This window comes from Pipistrellus hanaki (assembly GCF_964339955.1).
Source record: "Pipistrellus hanaki genome assembly, chromosome: 18".
NCBI classification, from domain to species: domain Eukaryota; kingdom Metazoa; phylum Chordata; class Mammalia; order Chiroptera; family Vespertilionidae; genus Pipistrellus; species Pipistrellus hanaki.
The window spans coordinates 36,977,060-36,999,333 of record NC_140520.1 but is presented as its reverse complement, the minus strand read 5'-3'; the positions used below and the strand labels follow the sequence as shown (position 1 = coordinate 36,999,333).

General features: G+C 57.5%; 1 protein-coding gene across 2 annotated transcripts; it reads right to left on the bottom strand.

Moving 5' to 3' along the window:
• Window positions 1-481: 481 nt before the first annotated feature.
• Window positions 482-21,847, bottom strand: GPR161 (G protein-coupled receptor 161). 2 transcript variants are annotated; one of them, XM_084867074.1, is made up of 5 exons: window positions 21,430-21,847; window positions 17,398-18,122; window positions 11,217-11,321; window positions 3,511-3,630; window positions 482-2,939 (listed from the first exon to the last, which is right to left on the bottom strand). In XM_084867074.1, the coding sequence occupies exons 1-5, from the start codon at window positions 21,801-21,803 to the stop codon at window positions 2,674-2,676; spliced, it is 1,590 nt and encodes a 529-aa protein (XP_084723200.1). In that variant the 5' UTR covers window positions 21,804-21,847; the 3' UTR covers window positions 482-2,673. The 2 variants fall into 2 exon arrangements, with proteins under 2 accessions (XP_084723200.1, XP_084723201.1); XM_084867075.1 differs by having other exon boundaries at window positions 482-2,936.
• Between the last annotated feature and the right edge of the window lie 427 nt (window positions 21,848-22,274).

Sequence of the window (22,274 nt, the reverse complement as noted above, 5' to 3'; positions counted from 1 at the left end):
TGGGCAGGCACAGCACAGGGACCATCAAGTGGCGATCTCAATGAAAGAAGCAGAGATGGCAATAGCCCTAAACTCGGTCCTGTCAAAACCAAGGACAGAAGTGTGGACAAGTGGCCAAAGTGCCACCTGCCACTGTCCATGTAGCCACTGCACAGTCTAAAGCAGGGGTCCTCAAACTTTTTAAAGTGGGGGCCAGATCACGGTCCCTCAGAGAGCTGGAGGGCCGGACTATATGAACTACTAATTCCTACTGTAACACCTTGGCTGCGCTCACTGCCCAAAAAACCTGGCGGGCAGGATCAGACTCCCCTGGGGGCTGCATGTGGCCCGCGAGCCGTAGTTTGAAGACCCCTGGTCTAAAGCTATGGCCTGGGTTCCAGCCCGCACTAAGGGCAGGTGTCCTCAGAAATGCCCCTCGGGAGCTTCAGAATGTATGGGACTCCCCACTCCTCCCACCCACCTCTTCTACCTCCTCCCTCCCCCACCCCTTCTCTTTCTCCCAGGCTTCATCGGCAATTTTGAATTCTCGGTTATGCAAAATATGGTTCCAGCTGCCAGATATCCTCCAAGGCTTGGCTCAACTGCCACCTCCACGAAGCTACATGGAAGTGGTCACCTCCCTCTGGAGCCCACCGTTCTCTCTGATAATCACTCGACTTTGCTATTTATCAGCACCCCCTCCCCCAGGTCTGTCCCCAAATGAGAGTGCAAACACGTCCATGCGACTGCTCACGGGCCCAGCTCGGTGCTCTGCACAGGTGACGTGCAGGGCCTGGAAGATGAATAAACGAATGGTCCTCGGTAAAAAAAAATAAATAAATAAAAATAAAAATAAAAAAAAAAGGAAACAGTGAATCCTTCTATGATGCGTGGCATTTCTAGATAAGTTTAGATTTAATCCTAGTAAATCCCAGCCAGTCTGCAACCAGCCAGTGCAGACTTGGGGTCTTAGGACTTTCCCTAGAGCCCGGCCCAGTGCTGCCCAGGGGCGCACACTCCAACCCCGGGCTCCCAGCCAAAGGTGCTGCACTTGGGCCTCACCAGCGAGCGCCCTCGGTCACCCCAACGAAGTGGCGATGTCCCCTGCCAGGAATATGGTCCCTCTATAACGACAAGTGCTGGGAAGATGTGAGAGTAAAGCGCTGATTGAGGAATGCCATGGAGTGAAAGCAACCTGACTTGCCCGTCTCCTTAGCCGAACCTGCAGGTGACGCCACCCTGCTCCTTCCCTCCCGCCCACAGCCACCGCCAGCCGGGGAGTCCTTCTCCATAAGCTGATCACCACGAAGGTGCAAGCCCCCAGGCCTCGCAAAGGTCTCTGCCAACTGCAGACTGAGGACCAGCCAACCACTGGTGTCCACACCGCACACCCACTCCCCTCCTCCGAGGAGGCATCTCTCCTCCGCGCTGGCCCCGGGCAGGCGGCACTCTGAGCGGAGGAGCCGGGAGCCACACCCCCGGGCCTCCGGCTCTGTCCGCACTCACTCAGGGGCTGTGCCAACATGGGCCCAGGGTCCCTTTTCCTTTCCTCTCTCTAACTCACAGAACATCAGAGGAGGCAGCTGGCAGCGATCCCAGAGACGTTCAGTCTGACAGCTCCCTCCCTCCCCCGCTGCACAGAGTGCTGGGAGGTGGAGGGAGGTGAGGAAGAGGGGAGCTGGGCGGGTGCAGGTGCGGGCTCAGGCCAGCGCTTTCCATTCTGCCTTATCTCCTGTCAATCACACTTCACACTCGGAATGCAGTCCCTGGGAGGAGGTTTTCCTCGTGAAGGGAGTTCCTCCAGCGACAAGTGTCTCCCCCTGCTGTTGGACTCCACGGCCGGCCAGGCCTCTCCTAGCCCAGTGGTCGGCAAACTCATTCGTCCACAGGACCAAATACCAACAGCACAACGACTGAAATTTCTTTTGAGAGCCAAATTTTTTAAACTTAAACCTCTTCTAACGCCACTTCTTCAACCTAGACTCGCCCAGGCTGTGGTATTTTGTGGAAGAGCCACACTCAAGGGGCCAAAGAGCCGCAATGTGGCTCGAGAGCCGCAGTTTGCCGACCACGACCCTAGCCAAACAGTTTTCTTTAATTCTTGGAAATGAAGCATCTGCCTGTCTGTCACAGTGGTTTCTCTCTCCCTTCTTTCGAAATAGCAAAGGATCAGCGAGGAGGGAGGGGGCCCGGGGCTGCCCCTCGAGCCCAGCAGGTGGCTCCACCGAGGCCAGGTCGTAACCAGTACTGAGGCCTGGGCACTGCGTGGGGCCCTGCTCCCGGGCTCTCCTCTGGGGACCCCACACGGCCTGCTTCCACCCTGCAGAAGCCGGGGTGCCTCACCCCCGTGCACTAGGAGAGCCCCCTCCTGAGCCTCCCGGGGGACAGTGAGCAGCAGATGTGAACAAAGAACATGACCCGCCCGTGGTGCCCCCAGCCTGGTCTCTGGGCCCCACCCGTGTCCCCTTCCCAGAAAGCCACAGCCACACCTCCATCTGCTTTTCTTTGTGCTTTTGATGCCTCTGTCCCTTCACGGGCATCTAGGAGCCCGCGGGTGGGCTGGCACGGACACAGAGCTCCTGGCGTGGACGCAGTTCTCGGTGTTGTTTTCTGGTGGCTGCACCCCAGAGGCCGTTCCTACCCCGCTCCCCGGGGCTGTGGGCACCGTCCGGGGCACGGGCCCGCCCGAGGCCCTCACTTCTGCTCCGCAGCTGGCACGCTCGCCTCCTCGATGCTCTGCAGCTGGAGCCTCTGGCCCCCGAGGGCTCGGCCGCCTCCGCTCGCCCCAAAGCCGGCCCCCGGGATGGTCCGCGCCGCCATCAGGACCCCGGGCAATGCCTCCTTCCCAAACAGGTTGATTTTGGCTTCCGCCTCGATGGCTTTGGCCAGGCTGTCCGCGTAGCTGTCCAAAGATTTGTGCACGTCTGCTTTCACGTGGAGGATGGGGTTCCTGGCAGCTTCTGGGGGAAGACGAACAAGGTTACGAAGGGCCAGACCCACGTGGAGGGCGCGGGATCCCAAATAAGGGTCCCTCCTAGGTCCTGGGAAGTGGTAGGAGTCAGCCTAACCTCAGGGTCTCCTCTGCTGAGAGGATCCCGGTGCACCTCTTACTCTGCAGGGCTTCTGTGCTAAACCGTTCTTCCCAGGGGCTGGGCCGAGGCCCGGCTCACAGGAAAGGCTCGGTCACTATTTCCAGTTAACCACATTCACAGTTTGCTTCTCTGGAGGAGCTCTCTGGCCGCTGGCTGCCTGGGGTGTGCGGTGTCTGTGGCTCTAAACCTCCACAGGCTGAGGCTGAGCCAGGAGGGACGTCTCAGCTCTGAACTGGCTCAAGTTCAGGCAGGATACCTCGGTTCAGGCGCCAAGGGCTCGAAGGAGAGCAGGGTTGGGAGTGGCACGGGGCGGGGGAAGGGAGGGGGTAAAGTGGGGGCCCGGTGTGCTGGAGTGGGACGGGGATGAGCCAGGAACTTTCCTAAGACCATTCCCTCTCCCTGTGCTGTCCGGGCGGAAGCTGCAGGCACAGAAACCAACCTTTCATCTGCTCCACCTCGTCCTCGAAGGTCACGGAGCTCCTCCTCTTGGGTGGGAATGCGGAGTGGGAGGGAGGCTGGTCCTCAGACGGGTAGTCTTCCAGCAGCATCACGTCCGTCCCTAAGACCAACGGGGCAGGTTGCACACAGGGAACCGGCCGTCCCTAGTCCTCCTTCGCCTCCTCCTGGCCCAACCGCTTTCAACCCCCTGGCATCCCTCTCCCCCGTTTATTCCAACCCACAGTCCTGTGCGAGAGCGGCTCTGCAGCATGGGCCCGAGAAGCGAGCACGGTGCCATGCTATCTCAGGGAGTCAGCAGCCAGCCACTGGGCCTCTTCCGACACGTGAGGCACAGCCGTGCCTGCAGCGCTGGGTGTTCTGGCCACAGCGCGCACACTCAGTGTCCGGGCCGGACCTGGGCTCGGGGAGGGAGGGGGGAAGTGGGAGGGACCGCCCCGGTAAGGGAGCTTTGTGTTCTGAGTGATTCCTCTTACCGTTTGAATTTCTATCCGTCATTACTTTAAATGCAAATGGATTGCACAATCTACAAGAATAAACTCAAACTGGATTAACAGCTTAAATGTAAGGCCTGAAACCGTAAAACTAGAAGAAAAATGGGCAGTAAGCACTTTGTGGTTAAAGTACATTGCACTAAGTAAACATTTTAAAAATACGTTTTATTTTTCCAATTACTGTTTACATTCAACGTTATATTAGTTTTAGGTGTTAGGGCACAGTCGGCACACATTTACATAACTTACAATAAGTCTTGCACCTTCCTGTCCCCACACACAGTTACTGCAATGTTTCTGAGTGCTAGAGGCCCGGTGCATGACATTCGTGCACTGGCGGGGGGGGGGGGGGGGGGGAGTCTCTTAGCCCGGCCTGCGCCCTCTCGCAGTCTGGGACCCCTCTGGGGATGTCCAACTGCCGGCTTCAGCCCCTCTAAGCTGGCAGTCAGGCAAGGCGGGAGAGGATCTTACAAGGACTGAGCACGGCACTCCCTCTGTAGGAGTGCACTGACCACCAGGGTCAGCCCCTGCATTGAGCGTTTGCCCCCTGGTGGTCAGTGCGCATCATAGAACCAGTCCTTCCGCTGTTGGATCGATTGCATGTTAGGCTTTTATTATATAGAATGTCCTCTTGTTGCACATCACAGCTCCCACTACTGCTATGACTGCCAATTTGTACTTCTTAATCTCCCCACCTTTTTCAGCCAGTCCAACCCCCCTCCCATCTAGAAACCACCAGTTTGTCCTCTGCCCCTATGAGTTTGTTTTTGCTTTGGTTGGTTTTTTTTATACTCCATATAGGTGAAATTACATGGTATTTGTTTTCCTCTGTCAGAATGATTTCACTTAGCACAATCCCCTCTAGGACCATCCATGTTGTCACAAAGGATAAGATTCCATTCTCTTCTTTGGCTGAGTAATATTCCCTTGTATGTGTACCAGATCTTCTTTATCCAATCTGCTATCAATGGATACGTAGGGTGTGCCCATTTCTTGGCAATTGTAAATAATGCTGCAATGAAAATGGGGATGCATATACATTTTTAAGTTAATGTTTTTGGTTGTGTGTGTGTGTTTTTAATGTATATACTCAGAAGTGGAATTGCTGGTTCATATGGTAGTTCTAATTTTAATCTTTGAGAAACCTCCATACTATTTTGCATAGTGGTTGCAACAATTTATAATCCCAGCAAGAAAGCATAAGGGTTTTTTCTCCACATCCTCCCCAACACTTGTTTGTTGATTTATTGATGCTACCTATTCTGACAGGTGTGAGGTGACACCTCATTAGGGTTTTAATTGGCATTTCTCTGATGATTATGTTAAGCGTCTTCCCATATGTCTGTTGGTCATCTGTGTGTCCTCTTTGGAGAAACATCTATTCAGGTCCTCTGCTCAGTTATTAATTGGATTTTTTTTTTTCTTTTTTGTAGTTGTTATTTTTTGGTAAGTTATATGAGTTCCTTATATATTTGACTTATTAACCCCTTATCAGATGTATCATTGCTGAATATTTTCCCCATTAGCTAGCTTTGCAAAACCTTTTTAATTTTATGTAGTCTTATTTGTTTATTTATTTATTTTGTTTCCCTTGCTCGAGGAGACATATACAAAGATATTACTATGAGCAATGTTAAAGTTTTTACTGCCTATTTTTCTTCTAGTTTTATGATTTCAGGCCTTACATTTAAGCCTTTAATCCATTTTGAGTTTACTCTTATAGATTGTGTAATCCATTTACATTTAAAGTAATTATTGATAGGTAATGTAGTTATTATCATTTTATTATTCATATTTTTTATTATTCATGTTTTCATCTTTTTTTTTCTTTTGCTTAAAGAAGTCCTCTTAACATTTCTTATAATATTGGTTTGATAGTAATGGATTCCTTTAGCTTTTCTTATCTGTGAAGCTCTTTATCTGACCTTCAATCCTAAATGAGATAGCTTTGCTGGGTAGAATAATCTAGGTTGTAGGCTTTTCATCACTTTGAAAATTTCTCATGCCACTCCCTCTGGCCTGTAGTGTTTCTGCTGAGAAACCAGCTGACAATCTTATGGGAGCTCCCTTGTAGGTAACTAACTGCTTTTCTCTTGCTGCTTTTAAGGTTCTTTGTTTTTAACCTTTGCCATTTTAATTACCGTATGATGTGTCTTGGTGTGGGCCTCTTTGGGTTCATCTTGTTTGGGACTCTTGGCACTTCATGGACTTGTTTGTGAATTTCCTTCACCAAGTTAAGAAATTTTCAGTAACTATTTCAGCAAATAGGTTTTCAATTCCTTGATCAGAGGTCTCTCTTCTTTTAAAACCTTTATGATGCAAATGTTAATACACTTGATGTTGTCCCAGAGGTCCCTTAAATTTTCCTCTTTTTAAAAAGTTATTTCTGCCTGTCAGCGTGGATCAGTGGTTGTGCGTCAACCTATGAACCAGGAGGTCACAATTCAATTCCTGGTCAGAGCACAAGCCTGGTATTATGAGCTCGATCCCCAGTAGGGAGCAGGAGGGAGGCAGCTGATCAATGATTCTCTCTCATCATTGATATTTCTCTCCCTCTCCCTTCCTCTCTGAAATCAATAAAAAATGTATTTAAAATTACATTTTAATTAAAAAATAATTTTTTATTTATTTATGGTTGTTTTTTTTTTTTTTTTTTTCTATTCTGAGTAGGTGTTTTCTGCTACCTTGTCATCCAAATCACTAATTCAAATCTTTGCTTCATCTAATCTGGTGTTATTCCCTCTAATGTATTCTTCATTTCAGCTATTATATTCTTCATTTTTGACTGGTTCTTTTTTTGTAATCTTTATTGTTGAAAGTATTGCAAATGTCCACTTTTTCCTCTATTGACCCCTCCACCCTGCACCCTCCTCTTCCGCAGACCTTCACTGCCCTATTGTCTGTGTCCATGGGTCATGCATAAATGCATATATGTTCTTCAGTTAATCTCTTCCACCATTCCTTCTGAAATATATCAGTCTGTTGCATGCTTCCATGTCTCTGGTTCTATCCTGTTCACCAGTTTATTTTGTTCACTTGATTCCACATGTGAGATCACATGATACTTGTCTCTCTCTGGCTGGCTTATTTTACCTAGCATAATACTTTCTGGGTCATTCCATGCCATCTCAAAGGGTAATAGATCCTTCTTTTTTACAGCTGCATAGTATTCCATTGTGTAAATGTACCACAGCTTTTTTTATCCACCCATCTACTGATGGGCACTTGGGCTGTTTCCAGATCTTAGCTGTTGTAAACTGTGCTGCTATGAACATAGGGGTGTATATTTTCTTTCTGATTGGTGTTTCAGACTTCTTAGGATATATTCCCAGAAGTGGGATCACTGGGTTAAATGGCAGTTCCATTTTTTAATGTGTTGAGGAAACTCCACACTGTTCTCCACAGTGGCTGCACCAGTCTGCATTCCCACCAGCAGTGCCCAGGGTTCCCTTTTCTCCACATCTCAGCAGCACTTGTTGTTGACAGTCGTTATGGTAGGTGTGAGGTGATGTCTCATTGTGGTTTTAATTCACATTTATCTCATGATAAGTGATGTTGAGCATTTTTTCATATGTCCCTTCGTCATTTGTATGCCCTCTTTGGGAAACTGTCTATTCAAGTCTTCTGCCCATTTTTTTAATTGGATGTTTTGTGTTCCTGTTGTTGAGCTGTATGAGTACTTTATATTTTGGAAATTTACCCCTTATCAGATATATCAGATATATTGGCAAAATATGTTCCCCTGTACAGTGGGTTCCCTTTTCATGTTGGTGCTGGTGTCCTTTGCTGTACAGAAGCTTTTTTAGTTTGGTATAGTCCCATTTATTTTGTCCTTGTTTCTCTTACTCTAGGTGATATATCTGAAATTCTATGTGAGATGTCTGATAGTTTGCTGCTATATTTTCTTCTAGGATTTTTATGATTTCACAACTTACATTTAAGTCAAGTCCATTACCCATTTTTATTTTACCCTTGTGTATGGTATATGTCGGTGGTCTAGTTTCTACCTTTCTTTCTTTCTTTCTTTCTTTCTTTCTTTCTTTCTTTCTTTCTTCCTTTCTTTCTTTCTTTTTTGCATGCACTTGTTCAATGTTATCAACACCATTTATTAAAGATACTGTATTTACTCCACTGTATGCTCTTGTCTCCACTGTCAAATATTAATAGAGCATATGGCTTGGATCGATTTCTGGGTTCCCTGTTCTGTTCCATTGATCAATATGCCTGTTCTTGTGCCAGTACCAGGCTGTTTTGATTATGGTGGCTTTGTGATATGACTTGATATCCGGTATTGTGATCCCTCCACCTTTGTTGTTCTTTCTCCAGATTGCTGCAGCTATCCAGGATCTTTTTTGGTCCATATAAATTTTTGGAGTTTTTGTTCTAGATTTGTGAAATAAGTCATTGGTATTTTATAGGAAATGCATTGAATCTACAGATTGCTTTGGGTAGTATGGCTATTTTATTGATGTTATTTCTACCAATCCATGAACATGGTATATTCTTCCACTTGTTTATATCTTTTTCTATCTCTTTTTGCAATATCCTGTAGTTTTCCAAGTACGGGTCTTTTACCTCCTTAGTTAAGTTTACTCCTAAGTATCTTATTTTTTTTTTTCTTGAAAAGGTAAATGAGATTTTTTTTATTTTAGTTTCTCTTTTTGAGAGATTATTGGTGTTTAAAAATACCACCAATTTCTGGCTGACTAGTTCTTTTTTATGTTTTTCTATATCTTTGTTAGAGTTCCCACTGAGTCATCTAATCTTCCCCTGAACTGCTGAGCATCCTTTTAACCAGTGTTTTTAACTCTGTACCTGGGAGATTTTTTGCCTCCTTTTCATTTCATTCCTTTTCTGGAGTTTTGCCCTGTTTTTGGGGGCATGTTTCTTTGTCCTCCCATTATGGCCACCTCCCTGTGTTTGTTTCTAGACATTAGCTAGGGCTGCTTTATCGCCCACTGTTTTCGTAGCAGGTGCCCTGAACAGCCCCATGGTGCAGTCTCATTGGTCACCTGAGCCAGGTGCTCCAGGGGTGTCTCTTGAACAGGTTGTGCATACCGTCCGGTTGTAGTTGGGCCTTGCTTGCTGTTGGCATGTTAGTGGGTGGGACTGGCCTGGGGCTGGCTGATCACATGACTACAGCGCATGAGCTATTGTGCAGGGCTGACCCCATGGAGCTGGATTTACTTTAGTGGGACTCTGGTCCCAGCTGAGGCCACCCTGGCGGAAGGTCATTTGTGGAAGTGGTTGGGTGGTGCTCTGGTGTGGTCCACAGCTGACCACAGGGTGTGTTGATTCTGAGGCCTCTTGGGAGGGACTCCAGAGCAGGCCACGGTTGGCCCTGTCTGTGCCGGGCTTGGGGCTACCGTGTAGAAACTACAATGTGACCTGCAGTTGGTAGCTGCCTGAGAGAGGCTCTCCTGCAGACGGAGGCTGGCTGCCCATCTTGCGGGGCTTGGGGCCCCTTGGCCAGAGGTATGGGGCATGCAGTGGCCAGATGCTGCTCTGGGGGGTTTGTGGACCTTGGAGAGATTTCAGGAAAGTCTGCAGCATGGGCAGAGCCGGGCTGCTTGTGAGGAACAGCCACTGACAGAAGTTGGGGTGGTGCCTTTGCCTGCAGGCTGGGTGGGTGAGGGCTCAACAGAGGAGCAATGGCACCTGCTGAGAGAGCTGCCCTCCAGGCCTCACCCAGAAACCAGACCACTGAGCCGCTCTGCTGTGTCCCCGGTGCTCTCTGAACGGCCTCCCTCTGCTGGGCTCAGAGCAAGCATTCGTGACCTCAGGCCCTTCCCGAGGACGCCTGGGTCTACAGCAGCCTTCCACGCACCATGGAGCCCTGTGAAGGTCACAGCCTGACATTGTGGGACTCACTCCTCTTCCTCGTACAGCGGCTGAGCGAGGAGCCCAGCACGGGCTGAGATCCTCACGCCTCGGCGGCACCTCTGCCGTGGAGCGGTGCCTCCTGGTTCCTAACCGCGCGTGGGCGTGGCACCTGCCCGTCCACGTCTCCGCCCCTCCCACCAGTCTCTTTGTGCCTTCTCCTGGATATCCTTAGTTCCAGTTCTGTTCGGCTAGTCTTCAGCTGGTTCTTAATGATGGCTGCTCTAGACTTTAGTTGTCATTTTTTTTTTTTTTAATACTTTAGTTGTCATTTTCGTGTGGTTGTGGGATGAGGTAGGAGAGTGTTTGCCTGCTCTGCCATCTTGACCAGAAGTCTGTCCCAATCTTCTAACAGCGGAGTTATCGAGGGCTCGTTCCCACACCACACAGCTCACCCCTTCACAGCGCACGGCCCTGACTCCCCACCAGGAGGGCGGCTCACAGGGTTCTCCGGAGCCTAGACAGTGTCCGGCCGAAGCAGGGGCTTGGCAAATACTTGTTGAATGAGCGAATGTCACAGAGTCTCGGGAGTTCTGCTGGTTGTCTGAGACCTTCCCTTCCTTCAAATCACACCAGGGACCCGGGATGGTGTGGCCAGTGGCTCACCGTCCGGGCTGTCATGGAGGGAACGAGCTCAGGGAAGGTTTTGCGACAGAGGCCGGTCTCAGTGCCGGCCGTTCCGCCCCCGGAGCCCGCGGCCCGAGCTCAGGAGCAGAAGCCCAGGTCAGGCAGAGACCCGCAGCTGCTGCAGCGGCGACGGCGGCACGGTGCCCGCTGCTGCTCCACCCAGCGCTCCGAGGCGCCCTGCAGGCCAGAGCCCGGGGCTAGGACCCTGGTGCTTCTCCAGCCGCGTGGACCACGGCTGGGGGACACTGCCAGCCTCTGCCCTGCGCCCCCGCTCCAGGGGGGTGAGAGCCCAGGAACACGCCTGGCAGCACCGATGTGCACGCGCTTCCACCAGCAGCAGGAGAGCCCCTAACTGCACGGCCCCCTGGGAAGACGGAGGACCTGTGGTGGCGATGCACCTGCTGCGGGGACAGGGGTGCAGGGCATGTGACAAGACAGGGTATCTGCCCGCGATACAGGGGCTGCCGTCCCTCATGCACAGATGGGGACACTCAGAGGTTAGGGACTGACACCAGGCCGCCCACTCACAGCCTCTCAGCCTCACAGGCCGGGAGAGACCCCGCTTCAGAGAGAAGGAGCTGAGGCCCGGCCTCTGCCCCTGCCCCCTCCTCCTCCCGCCGGCTCAGGAGAGGCAGGTCCCCCGGTGCCCCGCGGGGGGGACCCGCGGGAGGCAGCCGCCAAGGCTTACCTGAGTCCTGGGAGCAGCTGAAGCCCGTGTCCCCAGTGCTGCTGCTGTGCCCCAGGGGCTGTCCGCCGGCCATGAGCGCCGTGAGGTGTGGGGACAGGCCCAGGTCTGAAAGGCAAAGTCGGCACTGACTGCACAAACCCAGTGCGCCCCCGCGGCCCCGACCTCCCACGGCAGCCCCTCCGCCTCACCTCCCGCTCTCCCGCCCCCTCTGTCCTCCCTGCAAGCCAGCCTCAAGCCATGGACAGACAGGGAGCCCGTGCCGCCCTCCCCACTGTGCCCTGTGCCGCCCGGGCAGTCCGATTGTGACATAGCTGATGGGTCCCCGGAGGGCCCGCCCCTGACAACTCAAACCCACAGGCCGGAGGGGGAGGAACTGGGAGGGGGACCGTCCCGATGAGACACGGAACGTGGGGGTACGTTACCTCCTGGGTCCTACCTGGGTACCAAGAAGGGCTTTTTAAAAGGTTTACCGCCCAGAGCAGGGCAGAATGCTTGTCATCTGGGCGGGGGGATGGGGGTGGAGGGGAGTAAGGCAATGGGTGTGACCGGGAGGGAGCTGGGTTGGCGGGGGGGGGGGGGGGGGGGGGCTGGTTCTCACGCTGCACCCCCAAAGCTCAGGAAGCTCCATAGAAGTCCCTACAGGAAGCAGTGGGCCCAAGTGTCAGCAGGAGGGTGGGGGGACAGGGACAGAGCCTGTTATGAGCCACAGAGGGGAGCCCAGGCCCAGGCCTGTGTGCAAAGGGCTGGACAGACAGAGATGGGGGAGGGGGAAAACAAGGAAAGAAGAATAACGGGTCTCAGAGGAGGCAATGCAGGGAGCTTAAGAAAGCAAAAAAGTTCTAATTTTCTCTGAAGGTTGAGAAAACAATGAATCCACGGACAAGAGGCTGGTGACCAGGGAGGCGACAAAAAGGGGCTCTTAGGAATGAAACCTGAGCTCCAGAGTCAAGCTCTGGTGTGACGACAAGATCTACGGCCTGGTCCACGCAGGACCTCCTGAGGGGCCGCCCCTGTCCTCCACAAACACAAGGAGAGGGAACATCAGCCTGTACCGTTAGCCTGGTTTTTCCTTTCTTTTTTAAGCCTCACCGGAGGGTATTTTTCCCATTGACTTTCAGAGAGTGGGAGGGAGAGAGAAACATCAATTTGTGAGAGACATTGATTGGTTGCCTCCTGCACGGGCTCTGACTGGGGCTGGAGATCGAAACTGCAACCCAGGTTCATGCCCTCGACTAGGAATCGAACCTGCAACCCCTCCGTGCATGGGCCAACCCTCCGACCCTGAGCCACACCGGCCAGGGCTGAGCCTGGCTTTCTGAGGAACAGCGACAGACACACACTGTCCTCTGTTCTCTGGAGCCGAGGACGACATGCGGAGGTGGAGGGACGGGCGGGCTCTAGCCCTTCCCCGTCATGACATCCGGGAGCTGCCCTCTTGCCCGGGGTTGGTGTGGTCGGCTGGGGCGAGAACCCACGTGACCACCCCCTCCAGGCTCTGGACCCCAGAACATGGCTGAGCCTCAGCGGGAAGCCTGGCTTGGGGAGGAGGCCGGGACCGTTCACTGCCAAGTGGGAAGGCTGAGGCCACAGCGGGTTTGGACACTGACTCTGAGGCTGCGGTGAAAGCCAGGAACCCGTCCCGGTCTCCACAGGGGCCTCCCTGCAGCCAGACCAGCGTGGCTGCGCTGGAAGGTCTGGGGGCCGCGGGGCCAGGTGCCCTCCCGTCCGTTCCCCCAGCATTCCCACCAGAGCGGGCGCCGTCACCCCGAGATTCTTCACGAGAAACAGCAGACCTACTGGGCTGAGCCCAGCCCAGCCCTCCGACACGTTATTCTAAGGCACAAGCGAGAGGCCCCGGGGGTCAGGCACAAGCCAGGGCAGCTGGGAGTCACCAGTGCCTGTGAGAGGCCTGGCAGGTGAGAGGGCATTCTGAAGTAACCAACGGCTCCAGGTGGCACAGGAAAGGGACTGGGGAAAGCAGGTGGGACATTCCAAGGCTCCAGGGTGGCCCTCCCTCCCTGCAGCCCAGGCCTTCCGTAAAGGGCCCAGGGGCCAGCATGTCCTCCGGGTCCCCGTGAGCCTTGTCCCCAGGCCCGGTGCCAGGAGCTGGGAGCATCAGGCGAGTGGCGTCTGGATAGGCTGTCCTGCCCCGGAGGCCAGGCCACCTCCATTCCCAGGGGGGCCGGGGGTCTGCTAATGACACTGCACGAGCAGAAGATACCCGGGTGGCTCCGTGGCAGGCGACACCCCAGGGAGAACCTAACCTTTGAACCTAACTTCCTCGCGGCAGCAGAAAGAGAAAACCAAAACGCATCCACTGTGGCTGACATCGGTGTGTGGAACAGACACGACAGCGTGTTTGTAAAACTCCCGGCTCCCCAGTCAGCTGGGAGCGCCGCTATTTCTGGAATTCTGCCTGCCTTCGCTCACGAGCCCCGTCGGGACAAACCACACCACGGCTCCTCCGTAGTCACAGCCGTGCAGGAGCGGCAAGACAGGGCCTCCCCGCTGCTTCCTGCTGGCTCTGGATGGACCTACTGTCCTGCTTGGGCCTTGATGACGATAGTAGGGGTGCACTCTCTAAGGGGAGCCGGGGAGATGAAGCAAGCTTGGGACAGAGGTTGAGGAGCCTCCTGCAGACCCAAGTTGTGCCCACAGAGGGCACTAGACCAGGGTGTGCCCAGCCTCGGCCTAGCCAGAGGGGCCAGAGGGGAGGTGGAGGCCAGGGTTCCCCATCAGAAAGCCATTCCCAGCATGGCCGGGGCAGGGTGCAGGGCCGGTGGGCACTGCATCCCGCTGTGTCCGAGGCTCGGGCTGGCGCTGCTGCCGCGGCCTGGGAACCTCCAGGGGTTCCCAGGGACCCCCGGCTCCCGTTCCTGGAGGCCAGCCACTCCTGCCCCCCACACTCTTCAGCCAGAGTCCTCCCACAAGACCGCGTCTCCCTCGATGAGAGGAGACCGTGGCTGCCGTGGCCCTGCCAACCCAACCACAGCTGGGTCTGCCGCCCGCTCTCAGCCTCCGAGCTCTTCCCGGCTGGTCACCAGTGCCTCGCATGGGGAATCTTGGCCTGAGAAGCAGACGTTTCTTTTCGTTCTGTCTACCCTCTCCTTCTCCATTCGCTTTCCTCATTTTTTCCCTTCCTCATTCTTCATGAGAAAACCTTTTTTTTTTTTTTTTTTTTTTTTTTTTTTTTTTTTTTGCCTAGAAGATAAACGATTTTACAAAATCTGAACAAATAAGTTAACCAGTGACATAAAACCAAACCCTGAAGGCACTCGCGGCTCACACGTCACACTTGAAAACATGTTCTCACAAATGTCCTGGGTGGGCATTCCGGTGGCTGATGGACGGGGAGACTTAGTTTCTCCTTTGGCCAAAAGTCCCAGAATGTCTTCCTCTCTCAAGAAGTAACACTCCATCAGCCCACGAAATACACCAGTGGCGCTGGTGTATGTAACTGCCTCCTAGCATCACTGCCGCTGAGTATCGGTGGTCATCAGGAGGAGTTCTCTCCTCCACCCTCTGTTTCAGGAAGAGGAAGGCTGGGTCTGAGTGGAGTGAGCTGCCCAAAGTCACCCAGCAGGCCATGGGAACTGCAGCCCGTCGGGCTTTTTACATAAACACCTCGGATCTCTCTTCCCTCAGCTCGCCCAGGTGAGGGCCCCTCAAACAGGACCCTCCACACCCCGCTGCTTCTCCATCAGGACAACACGGCAGTCACTGCAGGAGGCGAGGCCCCGGAAAGCACGGGGAAACGGGACAGAGGGAGGAGCGGCAGGACCTGAACAGTTGCCTCGCAGCACCTCCCGGTTGTACTTGTCAATGACAAACAGCGGCTGTGAGAGGAGAAACCGGCCGGCACCACCTTCCCCGTGTGGAGTGGGGATCAGAACCCCTCCCCCCATTCACACCGTGAAGCCCTCACCCAGTGTGAGGGCACTGGAGGCCGGGCCTTCGGGAGGCAATCACATGAGGCCGTTAGGCTGGGGTTCTCGTAAGAAGAGACCAGAGAGCCTGTTCCCTCCCTCCCCCGTCCCCATGAGAGGACACGGCAAGGAGACAGCCGGGGGGAACCGCACCCGAGCCCTGCCCGGCCCCCCTCCTGGCCTGTGAGGAAACACGGTCTGCTGTGTGAGCACCGGGCCATGTGCTCTCTCACGGGGCCCGCGCTGACCGAGACGTCGCCCGAGATGCCGGGTCCCATGGAACAAGGCACAGAGCCCACGGCCCCGGCATCATCACGGAGAGGGGTTCCCGCCAAAAGCCTAACCTCCCTCTGATCCCGAGAGCACACACCGAGGGGCTGCCCCAAACCCGGCCAGCGGGCACACGTGTCCGTGTCACAGAAGACGAAGAGAGAAAGGGGCGTGAGGTGACAGGGAGACCGATGGCCACGTGGGAAGGGAGGAGAGGGGAGTGGGGACCAGGCGGCACCTGAGCCGTCTCCGGCGGGGCGGTGTGACCGTCGGGGCTGGTGGCCCTGTGGTCCGGCAAGACGTTCGCTCTGGGGGAGGCTGGGCTTCCCCAGCCCTTCCAACGCCTCAATCATCTCAAATAGGCTTATAAGGCCTGGCCCTGTCCAGAGTGTTCCTGTGGGTCTCACCAAAGGGCACGGGATGGCGTCCAGAAGCTTGTTTGTCCTGAATCCACTGTCTGGCTGAGGAGAGGGAGCCTCGCAGGGACATTCAGAGTGAGTGTGTGTGTAGGGGGTGGGGGGGGAGAAGGGGGGAGGAGCTGAATTATGAGGGACAATCTAGGACCCCAGTGACCTGGGACGAAAGGCCAAGAACAGGCCCAGTGAGGATGAGCAGTGAGGAGGGCGGCTGCGGCCGTGCAGAGGTCTGGAAGGAAGAGGTTGGCGGAGAGTAGGAGGCCGGGGTGCGGGGTGCGGGGTGTTCTCTCAGGCAGGGGGAGCGGTCCTCTGGAGGCCAGGACGGGCCCGGGGACCAGGAAGCAGACTTCTGACTCCGGCGCCCCTGCCTTGAGCTGCTCAGCCCGGGAAAGCCACCGGCATCGCAGCGGGCCCTCCGGGCGCCCCTCCCCCAAGGAAACGGAGCTCTGAGCCTCCAGGCCACCGCGGGCGTGAGGCCTCGGCCGGCGCCACGCCGGAGGACCTCAGGGGGGAGGACCTCGGGGGGGAGGACCTCGGAGGGGAGGACCTCGGAGGGGAGGACCTGGGGGGGGAGGACCTCGGAGGGGAGGACCTCGGAGGGGAGGACCTCGGGGGGGAGGACCTCGGGGGGGAGGACCTCGGAGGGGAGGACCTCGGGGGGGACCTCGGAGGGGAGGACCTCGGGGAGGACCTCGGAGGGGAGGACCTGGGGGAGGACCTCGGAGGGGAGGACCTGGGTGGGGGAGGACCTCGGTGGGGAGGACCTCGGAGGGGAGGACCTCGGAGGGGAGGACCTGGGTGGGGGGGGACCTCGGAGGGGAGGACCTCGGCGGGGAGGACCTGGGTGGGGGGGGACCTCGGGGGGGAGGACCTCGGTGGGGAGGACCTCGGAGGGGAGGACCTCGGGGGGGAGGACCTGGGTGGGGGGAGGACCTCGGAGGGGAGGACCTCGGTGGGGAGGACCTCGGGGGGGAGGACCTCGGAGGGGAGGACCTCGGAGGGGAGGACCTCGGAGGGGAGGACCTCGGTGGGGAGGACCTCGGAGGGGAGGACCTCGGTGGGGAGGACCTCGGGGGGGAGGACCTCGGAGGGGAGGACCTCGGAGGGGAGGACCTCGGAGGGGAGGACCTCGGTGGGGAGGACCTGGGGGGGGAGGACCTCGGAGGGGAGGACCTCGGAGGGGAGGACCTCGGAGGGGAGGACCTCGGAGGGGAGGACCTGGGTGGGGGGGGCCCTCGGAGGGGAGGACCTCGGTGGGGAGGACCTCGGAGGGGAGGACCTCGGAGGGGAGGACCTCGGAGGGGAGGACCTCGGAGGGGAGGACCTGGGGGGGGAGGACCTCGGAGGGGAGGACCTCGGTGGGGAGGACCTCGGCGGGGAGGACCTCGGTGGGGAGGACCTGGGGGGGAGGACCTCGGAGGGGAGGACCTGGGTGGAGGGGAGGACCTCGGAGGGGAGGACCTCGGAGGGGAGGACCTCGGAGGGGAGGACCTCGGAGGGGAGGACCTCGGCGGGGAGGCCCGCGGGCCGCCTGGCGGAGGGCGAGCACCCCGACCAGCTCCCAGGCACCTGTGATCCTGTTGGAGATGCTGAAGAGCCGGGCCGTCCGCTGCCGCTGCGCGAAGGGCTCCCGGCAGTACCGGTCCCCGAAGCACATGCCCAGCAGCTCGCGGCGCACCGTCTTGTTCCAGAGCCCGTAGATGAGCGGGTGGCACACGGCGCTGCCGAAGCTCAGCCAGGTGGCCCAGGTCTCCAGGCGCGGGGGCACGCAGCTCGCGCCCCAGAGCGCCTCGCAGGCGATGACCACCATGTAGGGGCCCCAGGTGAGCAGGAAGGCGCCGAGCACCACCAGGATGGTGACCAGCGCCTTGCACTGGTTGGCGGAGTAGACGGCGCCCTGGAGGGCGTTCCGGCGGCTGCCCGAGGAGGACGTGGAGGTGCTGGAGTTCTTGCGGCCGGCCGCCCGGGCGTCCTCCTGCCCCAGCACCACGGCGCCGCAGTGCACCTTGCGCGCCTTGACCCGGGCCACGCGGAAGATGAAGCCGTAGCACACCAGCATGACCAGGAAGGGGAACAGGGCGCACCAGATCTGCCAGAAGGCCGTGTAGCCCGGCTCCCGGTGCCACGCGGCCACGCACATCCACTTGAACTCGTCAAACTCCACGGAGGACCAGCCGAAGAGCGGGGGCAGGCAGCCCACCAGGGAGTGGAGCCAGATGTAGACGAGAGCCAGCACGGCGCGGTTCCCCGTGATCTTCATGGGGTACACCATGGGGTACAGGACGGCGTAGTAGCTGGAGAGGGCGGGAGGCGAGAGAGGAGTCAAACAGAGAAAACACCGGGCTGGGCCCCGCGGCTTTCCCCCTCCAAAATCGGGACAGGGGAACGCCGGCTGCGAGGGCTTCCCCGAGGGCCGTGCACGCAGGGAGGGCGGCCACGAGGACGCCGCCCGGTGCAGGCAGGCCTGGAGGAGGGACTGTGGCTACAGCCTCACTGTCACCGTGAAGCCAGCTTATCCACCAGGGCCTTCTGCAGTCCCCGAGGACACAGCTCCGGGTCAGCCTGAGGCTGCCGACCTCACATCTGGCCTAGAGACACGGACAGAGCCGGGCATGCGCCCCGGGCACAGCCATCAGTTATCCTGGCATCGGGGTCTGCCTCTCACTGAGGCCGTGCGTGCAGCAGAGAGAGAAGCAGGCCTCCGAGCAGGGGCGCTGGCTCCGCAGTGGCTCTGCCGGGTGCAGGCTGCGTGGCCCAGAGCTCTGTTCCTCCGTCTGTGACCCGGAACCACGGAGCCTGGCCTCCGATCCGTGCGAGGACGGAGTGTGCCCGCCGGGGCCAGGCCTGCAGCACGCCGCCCTTCAAAGGGCAGGGGGGCCCCGCTTGTCTCTGCCTGGTCACCACCTGCTCCCCCTTCTCCCTCCCCCTCCTTCTGCGGACGGGCCGCCCTCTAACGTGCTCCCGTAAGGCCGCTGTGACCACAGCAGCCTGGGGAACGAGTCAGGCCGCTCTGGTGGTCGCCTCGCCCAGAGACGGGTGGAGACACTGGCCTGGGCCCCATCACCGTGGCCAAGGATTGGGAGGGGAGTTCGCCGAGAGCACGTTCCCAGAGAACCGAGGCTGCTTTCTCCTTTGCTCTGCCCTCTGCGGTGCGTGCGCGAGGCCTCAGCCCCGGGTGGCCGGGCGGCGGGCGGAGGCCCCGGGCGGGCAGCGGGCGGAGGCCCTGGGCGGGCGGCGGGCGGAGGCCCCGGGCGGGCAGCGGGCGGAGGCCCCGCCCGGAGAATGCCAGCTATCTTGGCTCCTCTGACCGACCCCGTCTGGCCGGGGCAAAAACAATCACGATTAATAACCGTCCTCTGCACACAGCCTCTGTCTTTCCTCAAGCCGCTGTTAGCGTTAGCACGTTATGGCAAGACTTCAGCTTTATTGTGACAAATGGTGTTTATATCCCTCCAGACTGAGGTCCTGGCAGGAGCAAGTCCCGCCGTGACAGTGAGTTCTCCCAGCTGCGCCCGAGCCCGGGGCAGGCCCAGCCGAGGAGCCCCACGGACCACAGGGGCCCAGCCCTGCCCTGTACCTCCACACCGCCAGGGCCGTTCGGTTTTCGGGGGGCTTGGGGAGGAAATGCATATACATGGAGATGCGCCAATCGACACCTCTGTCGTTTCCATGTCTGCCACAAAAGACAGATTTGGTAGATGGGAAACGTCATGTTTGAAAGTTAAGCCTCATTAGGCCTTGCTGCAGGCTCAGAGGACAATGGAGACAGTGCAGCTTCCCCTGCGGGGGAACGAGGGCGAGGTCGGGGGTTCCTGTGCTCCCTGTACCCCCGGCTGTCTTCCGAAGCCCCCGTCTGTTCTCCAACAACTCCTGCTCCGACCGGAGCCCCCGGGCCGCGTCCCGGGCTTCCTGATGGCACCTGTGCCGCACAGCCGCCAGGCACATGAGGGCTCCCAGCACTCAGCCCCCACCCCGAGGCCAGCGACCTTGGCCTGACCCTGGCCTTCACAGGAGGCTCCCCACAGCACGAACAGCCCTGCGGCCACCCCAGGACGGCCCCTCATGCCGAGCGTGGTTTTCCCCGTGGCTCCAGCTGCTTTCTCTGATGGGAACGGCTGGGAGCTGGCGTTCCCTCCGGGGTGAAGGGCCGCCTGCTTCCTCCTCCCCGTCCTCCCCGTGCGGACCGCCCACAGGACCCTGGCCTTGGGCCTGGCCTGGGCCCTGCACGGACAACCCAGCCACCATTTGTCAGCTAAAACCCTGATGGTCCCACGGGAATCCAGGGGCTGTGTCAGCCACTGACAGTGTCCCGGGCTCGTCCCTCCGTGTTCCCCTGACAGCGTCTTCCCCGATCCTACGCGTCACGTGGAACCGGAGTCTCCCTCCTGCCCGAGGAAGTCCCCCCACCCCGCCTGGGGTGAATGAGCTGACCATCGGGAAAATGCAAACCCCCAAGCTGCCCCTGGGACGGCACACAGCGGGGATGGGAGGCCGCGAGGGGCACCTGCAGGCCCCTCCTTACGGAGCCCCTGCACCATGCAGGCATCTCTCAGGCGCCCGCATCTTCATCCCTGGGCTGTCCTCCTTCCCCGGCTCCCCTCCCAACCGGAGAGGAGGTTGGTGAGGTCCCTGAACTGTGGACGGGGCAGTGTTCCCTCTTTGCGTCCCCACCCCAAGCCCAGCTCTGGCCCAGGTCAAAACCACAGGCAGAGGACAGCAGGTCTAATCCCTCCGCGGCCAGGTCAGCTTCCACAGCTGCTGTTTCTCCTCTCTACGCTAAGAATCAGGGGTCTCTGTGAATGCTTTTTAAAGGCCCTGGAACCTCTTTTAAAAAAACAAAACTACAGCGAGAATGATATATAAACATATACAAATATTACAGATTACATACACAGGGCACTGGGCTCGAATGCCCACTGCCAGCCCCTCCCAGGATGCAGCCTCTCTCTCGGCCTGGGCAGGGGCAGGGATGTAATGCTGGAAAGGGCTCCAGTGTTCCACAACACTAAACAGAATGCAATAGCAAACATCTTACCTAATAATAGACAAAAATGTAAATTGACTGTACCTCCGCTATGCCACTAGTCAATCAGAAGTGACATGCAAATCAACCCAACAAAGATAGCGGTTAATTTGCATAGGCACCGAGGGATGGGGGTGGGACACTTGCATCATCTCCATTGCAGGCGTTCTGCCCCACCCCGGTCTCTCAGGGCCTCTGGGCAGCGTGGGTAGGTGGGGCTGGAGCAGAAAAAGGCAGCTCCAGGGCCTGAGCAGAAAGGGGCTGGGCCGGAGTGGAAAGGCAGTGTCGGCAGCCAGGGAAAGGAAAGCCCAATCTAGCATGAACCTTCGTGCATCGGGCTTCTATTGTAGTACATACAATAACTGATAGATAAAACTCCATGCAAGAGAGACGAGGTAAGGCCCGAGGTCCTCTGGCTGAAGACGGAAGCAAAGGCAGAGCTCTGCTTTCTCCTGGCCCCACAGAGCCCGGCACCCTCCCCAGGAGCTCAGTGTGACAACCCCAGGGCCAGGTGCCCGCGCCAGGTCCCTCTGCATATCTTCCCCCCTCCTCCGTTCTCCGACCTGCGGCAGGCTTACCGGTCGATGGCGATGACCCCGAGGGTGAGCATGCTGGCCGAGCTGATGAGCAGGTACAGGAGGGCGGAGAAGTTGCACCAGACCACCCCGAAGATCCATTCCCGCCTGATGGAGCTGGTCACCACGAAGGGCAGCACCAGCACCGACAGCAGGAAGTTGGAGAGCGTCAGGCTGAAGACGAACTTGTTGCTGAGGGTGAGCAGGTAGGACTTCTTGTACAAGGTGACCACGATGACCAGGTTGCCCAGGCAGACGAAGATGGTGATGACCACGATGGCGATGAACTCGGCGACCACGGAGCCCCCTTCCCCGGCGGCCACCCCCGTGCGGTTGCTCAGCTCCTTCCAGTGGCCCAGAGAGGAGTTGAGGCTCATGGTCAGCGCGCCTGGGCGTGGGGTGGGCGCAGCATGCTGAATGGCTGGGGGGACAGGGCAAGACGGGGGGACAGGAAAGGTCATCGGGTCAGACCACCCGACCTCCACAGAGAGCAGCAGAGGCCCCGGGCCCCAGGCTCGTCCAGAGGCCCCGCCAGCCTCCCTGCCAAGCTCTGCACACACGGCCCGTTGTCTGCAACCCACTCTGTGTGCCCCCCACTCACTGTGTCCCCGTGAACGGGGCCTCCTCCGTGCTAACCGGCCATCCATCCCGCCAGGCCGGCAGCTCCGACCTTGAATGCACCAACGAGCCATCCTGAGTGTCAGCCCCAAGGGTCGCCTGCTAGATTCCGGCCCCCGAGACCAGAGGCGGGGCCGAGGAGTCTGCATGTGAGAGGGGCTGGAGCAGGTGGTCCCGGAAAAAGTGGTGTTGGGGGGCCACTCCAGGTGGACCCTGACCCGCAGCAGCTC

Excerpts from the sequence above, each read along its gene's own strand:
- GPR161 (XM_084867074.1), bottom strand. The coding sequence starts at position 21,803 with ATGAGCCTCAACTCCTCTCTGGGCCACTGGAAGGAGCTGAGCAACCGC. Across the intron at positions 11,322-17,397 it reads CATCTCCAACAGGATCACAG|ACCTGGGCCTGTCCCCACAC; the intron begins GTGCCTGGGAGC and ends TTTGCCTTTCAG. Across the intron at positions 3,631-11,216 it reads CAGCTGCTCCCAGGACTCAG|GGACGGACGTGATGCTGCTG; the intron begins GTAAGCCTTGGC and ends CGTTGGTCTTAG.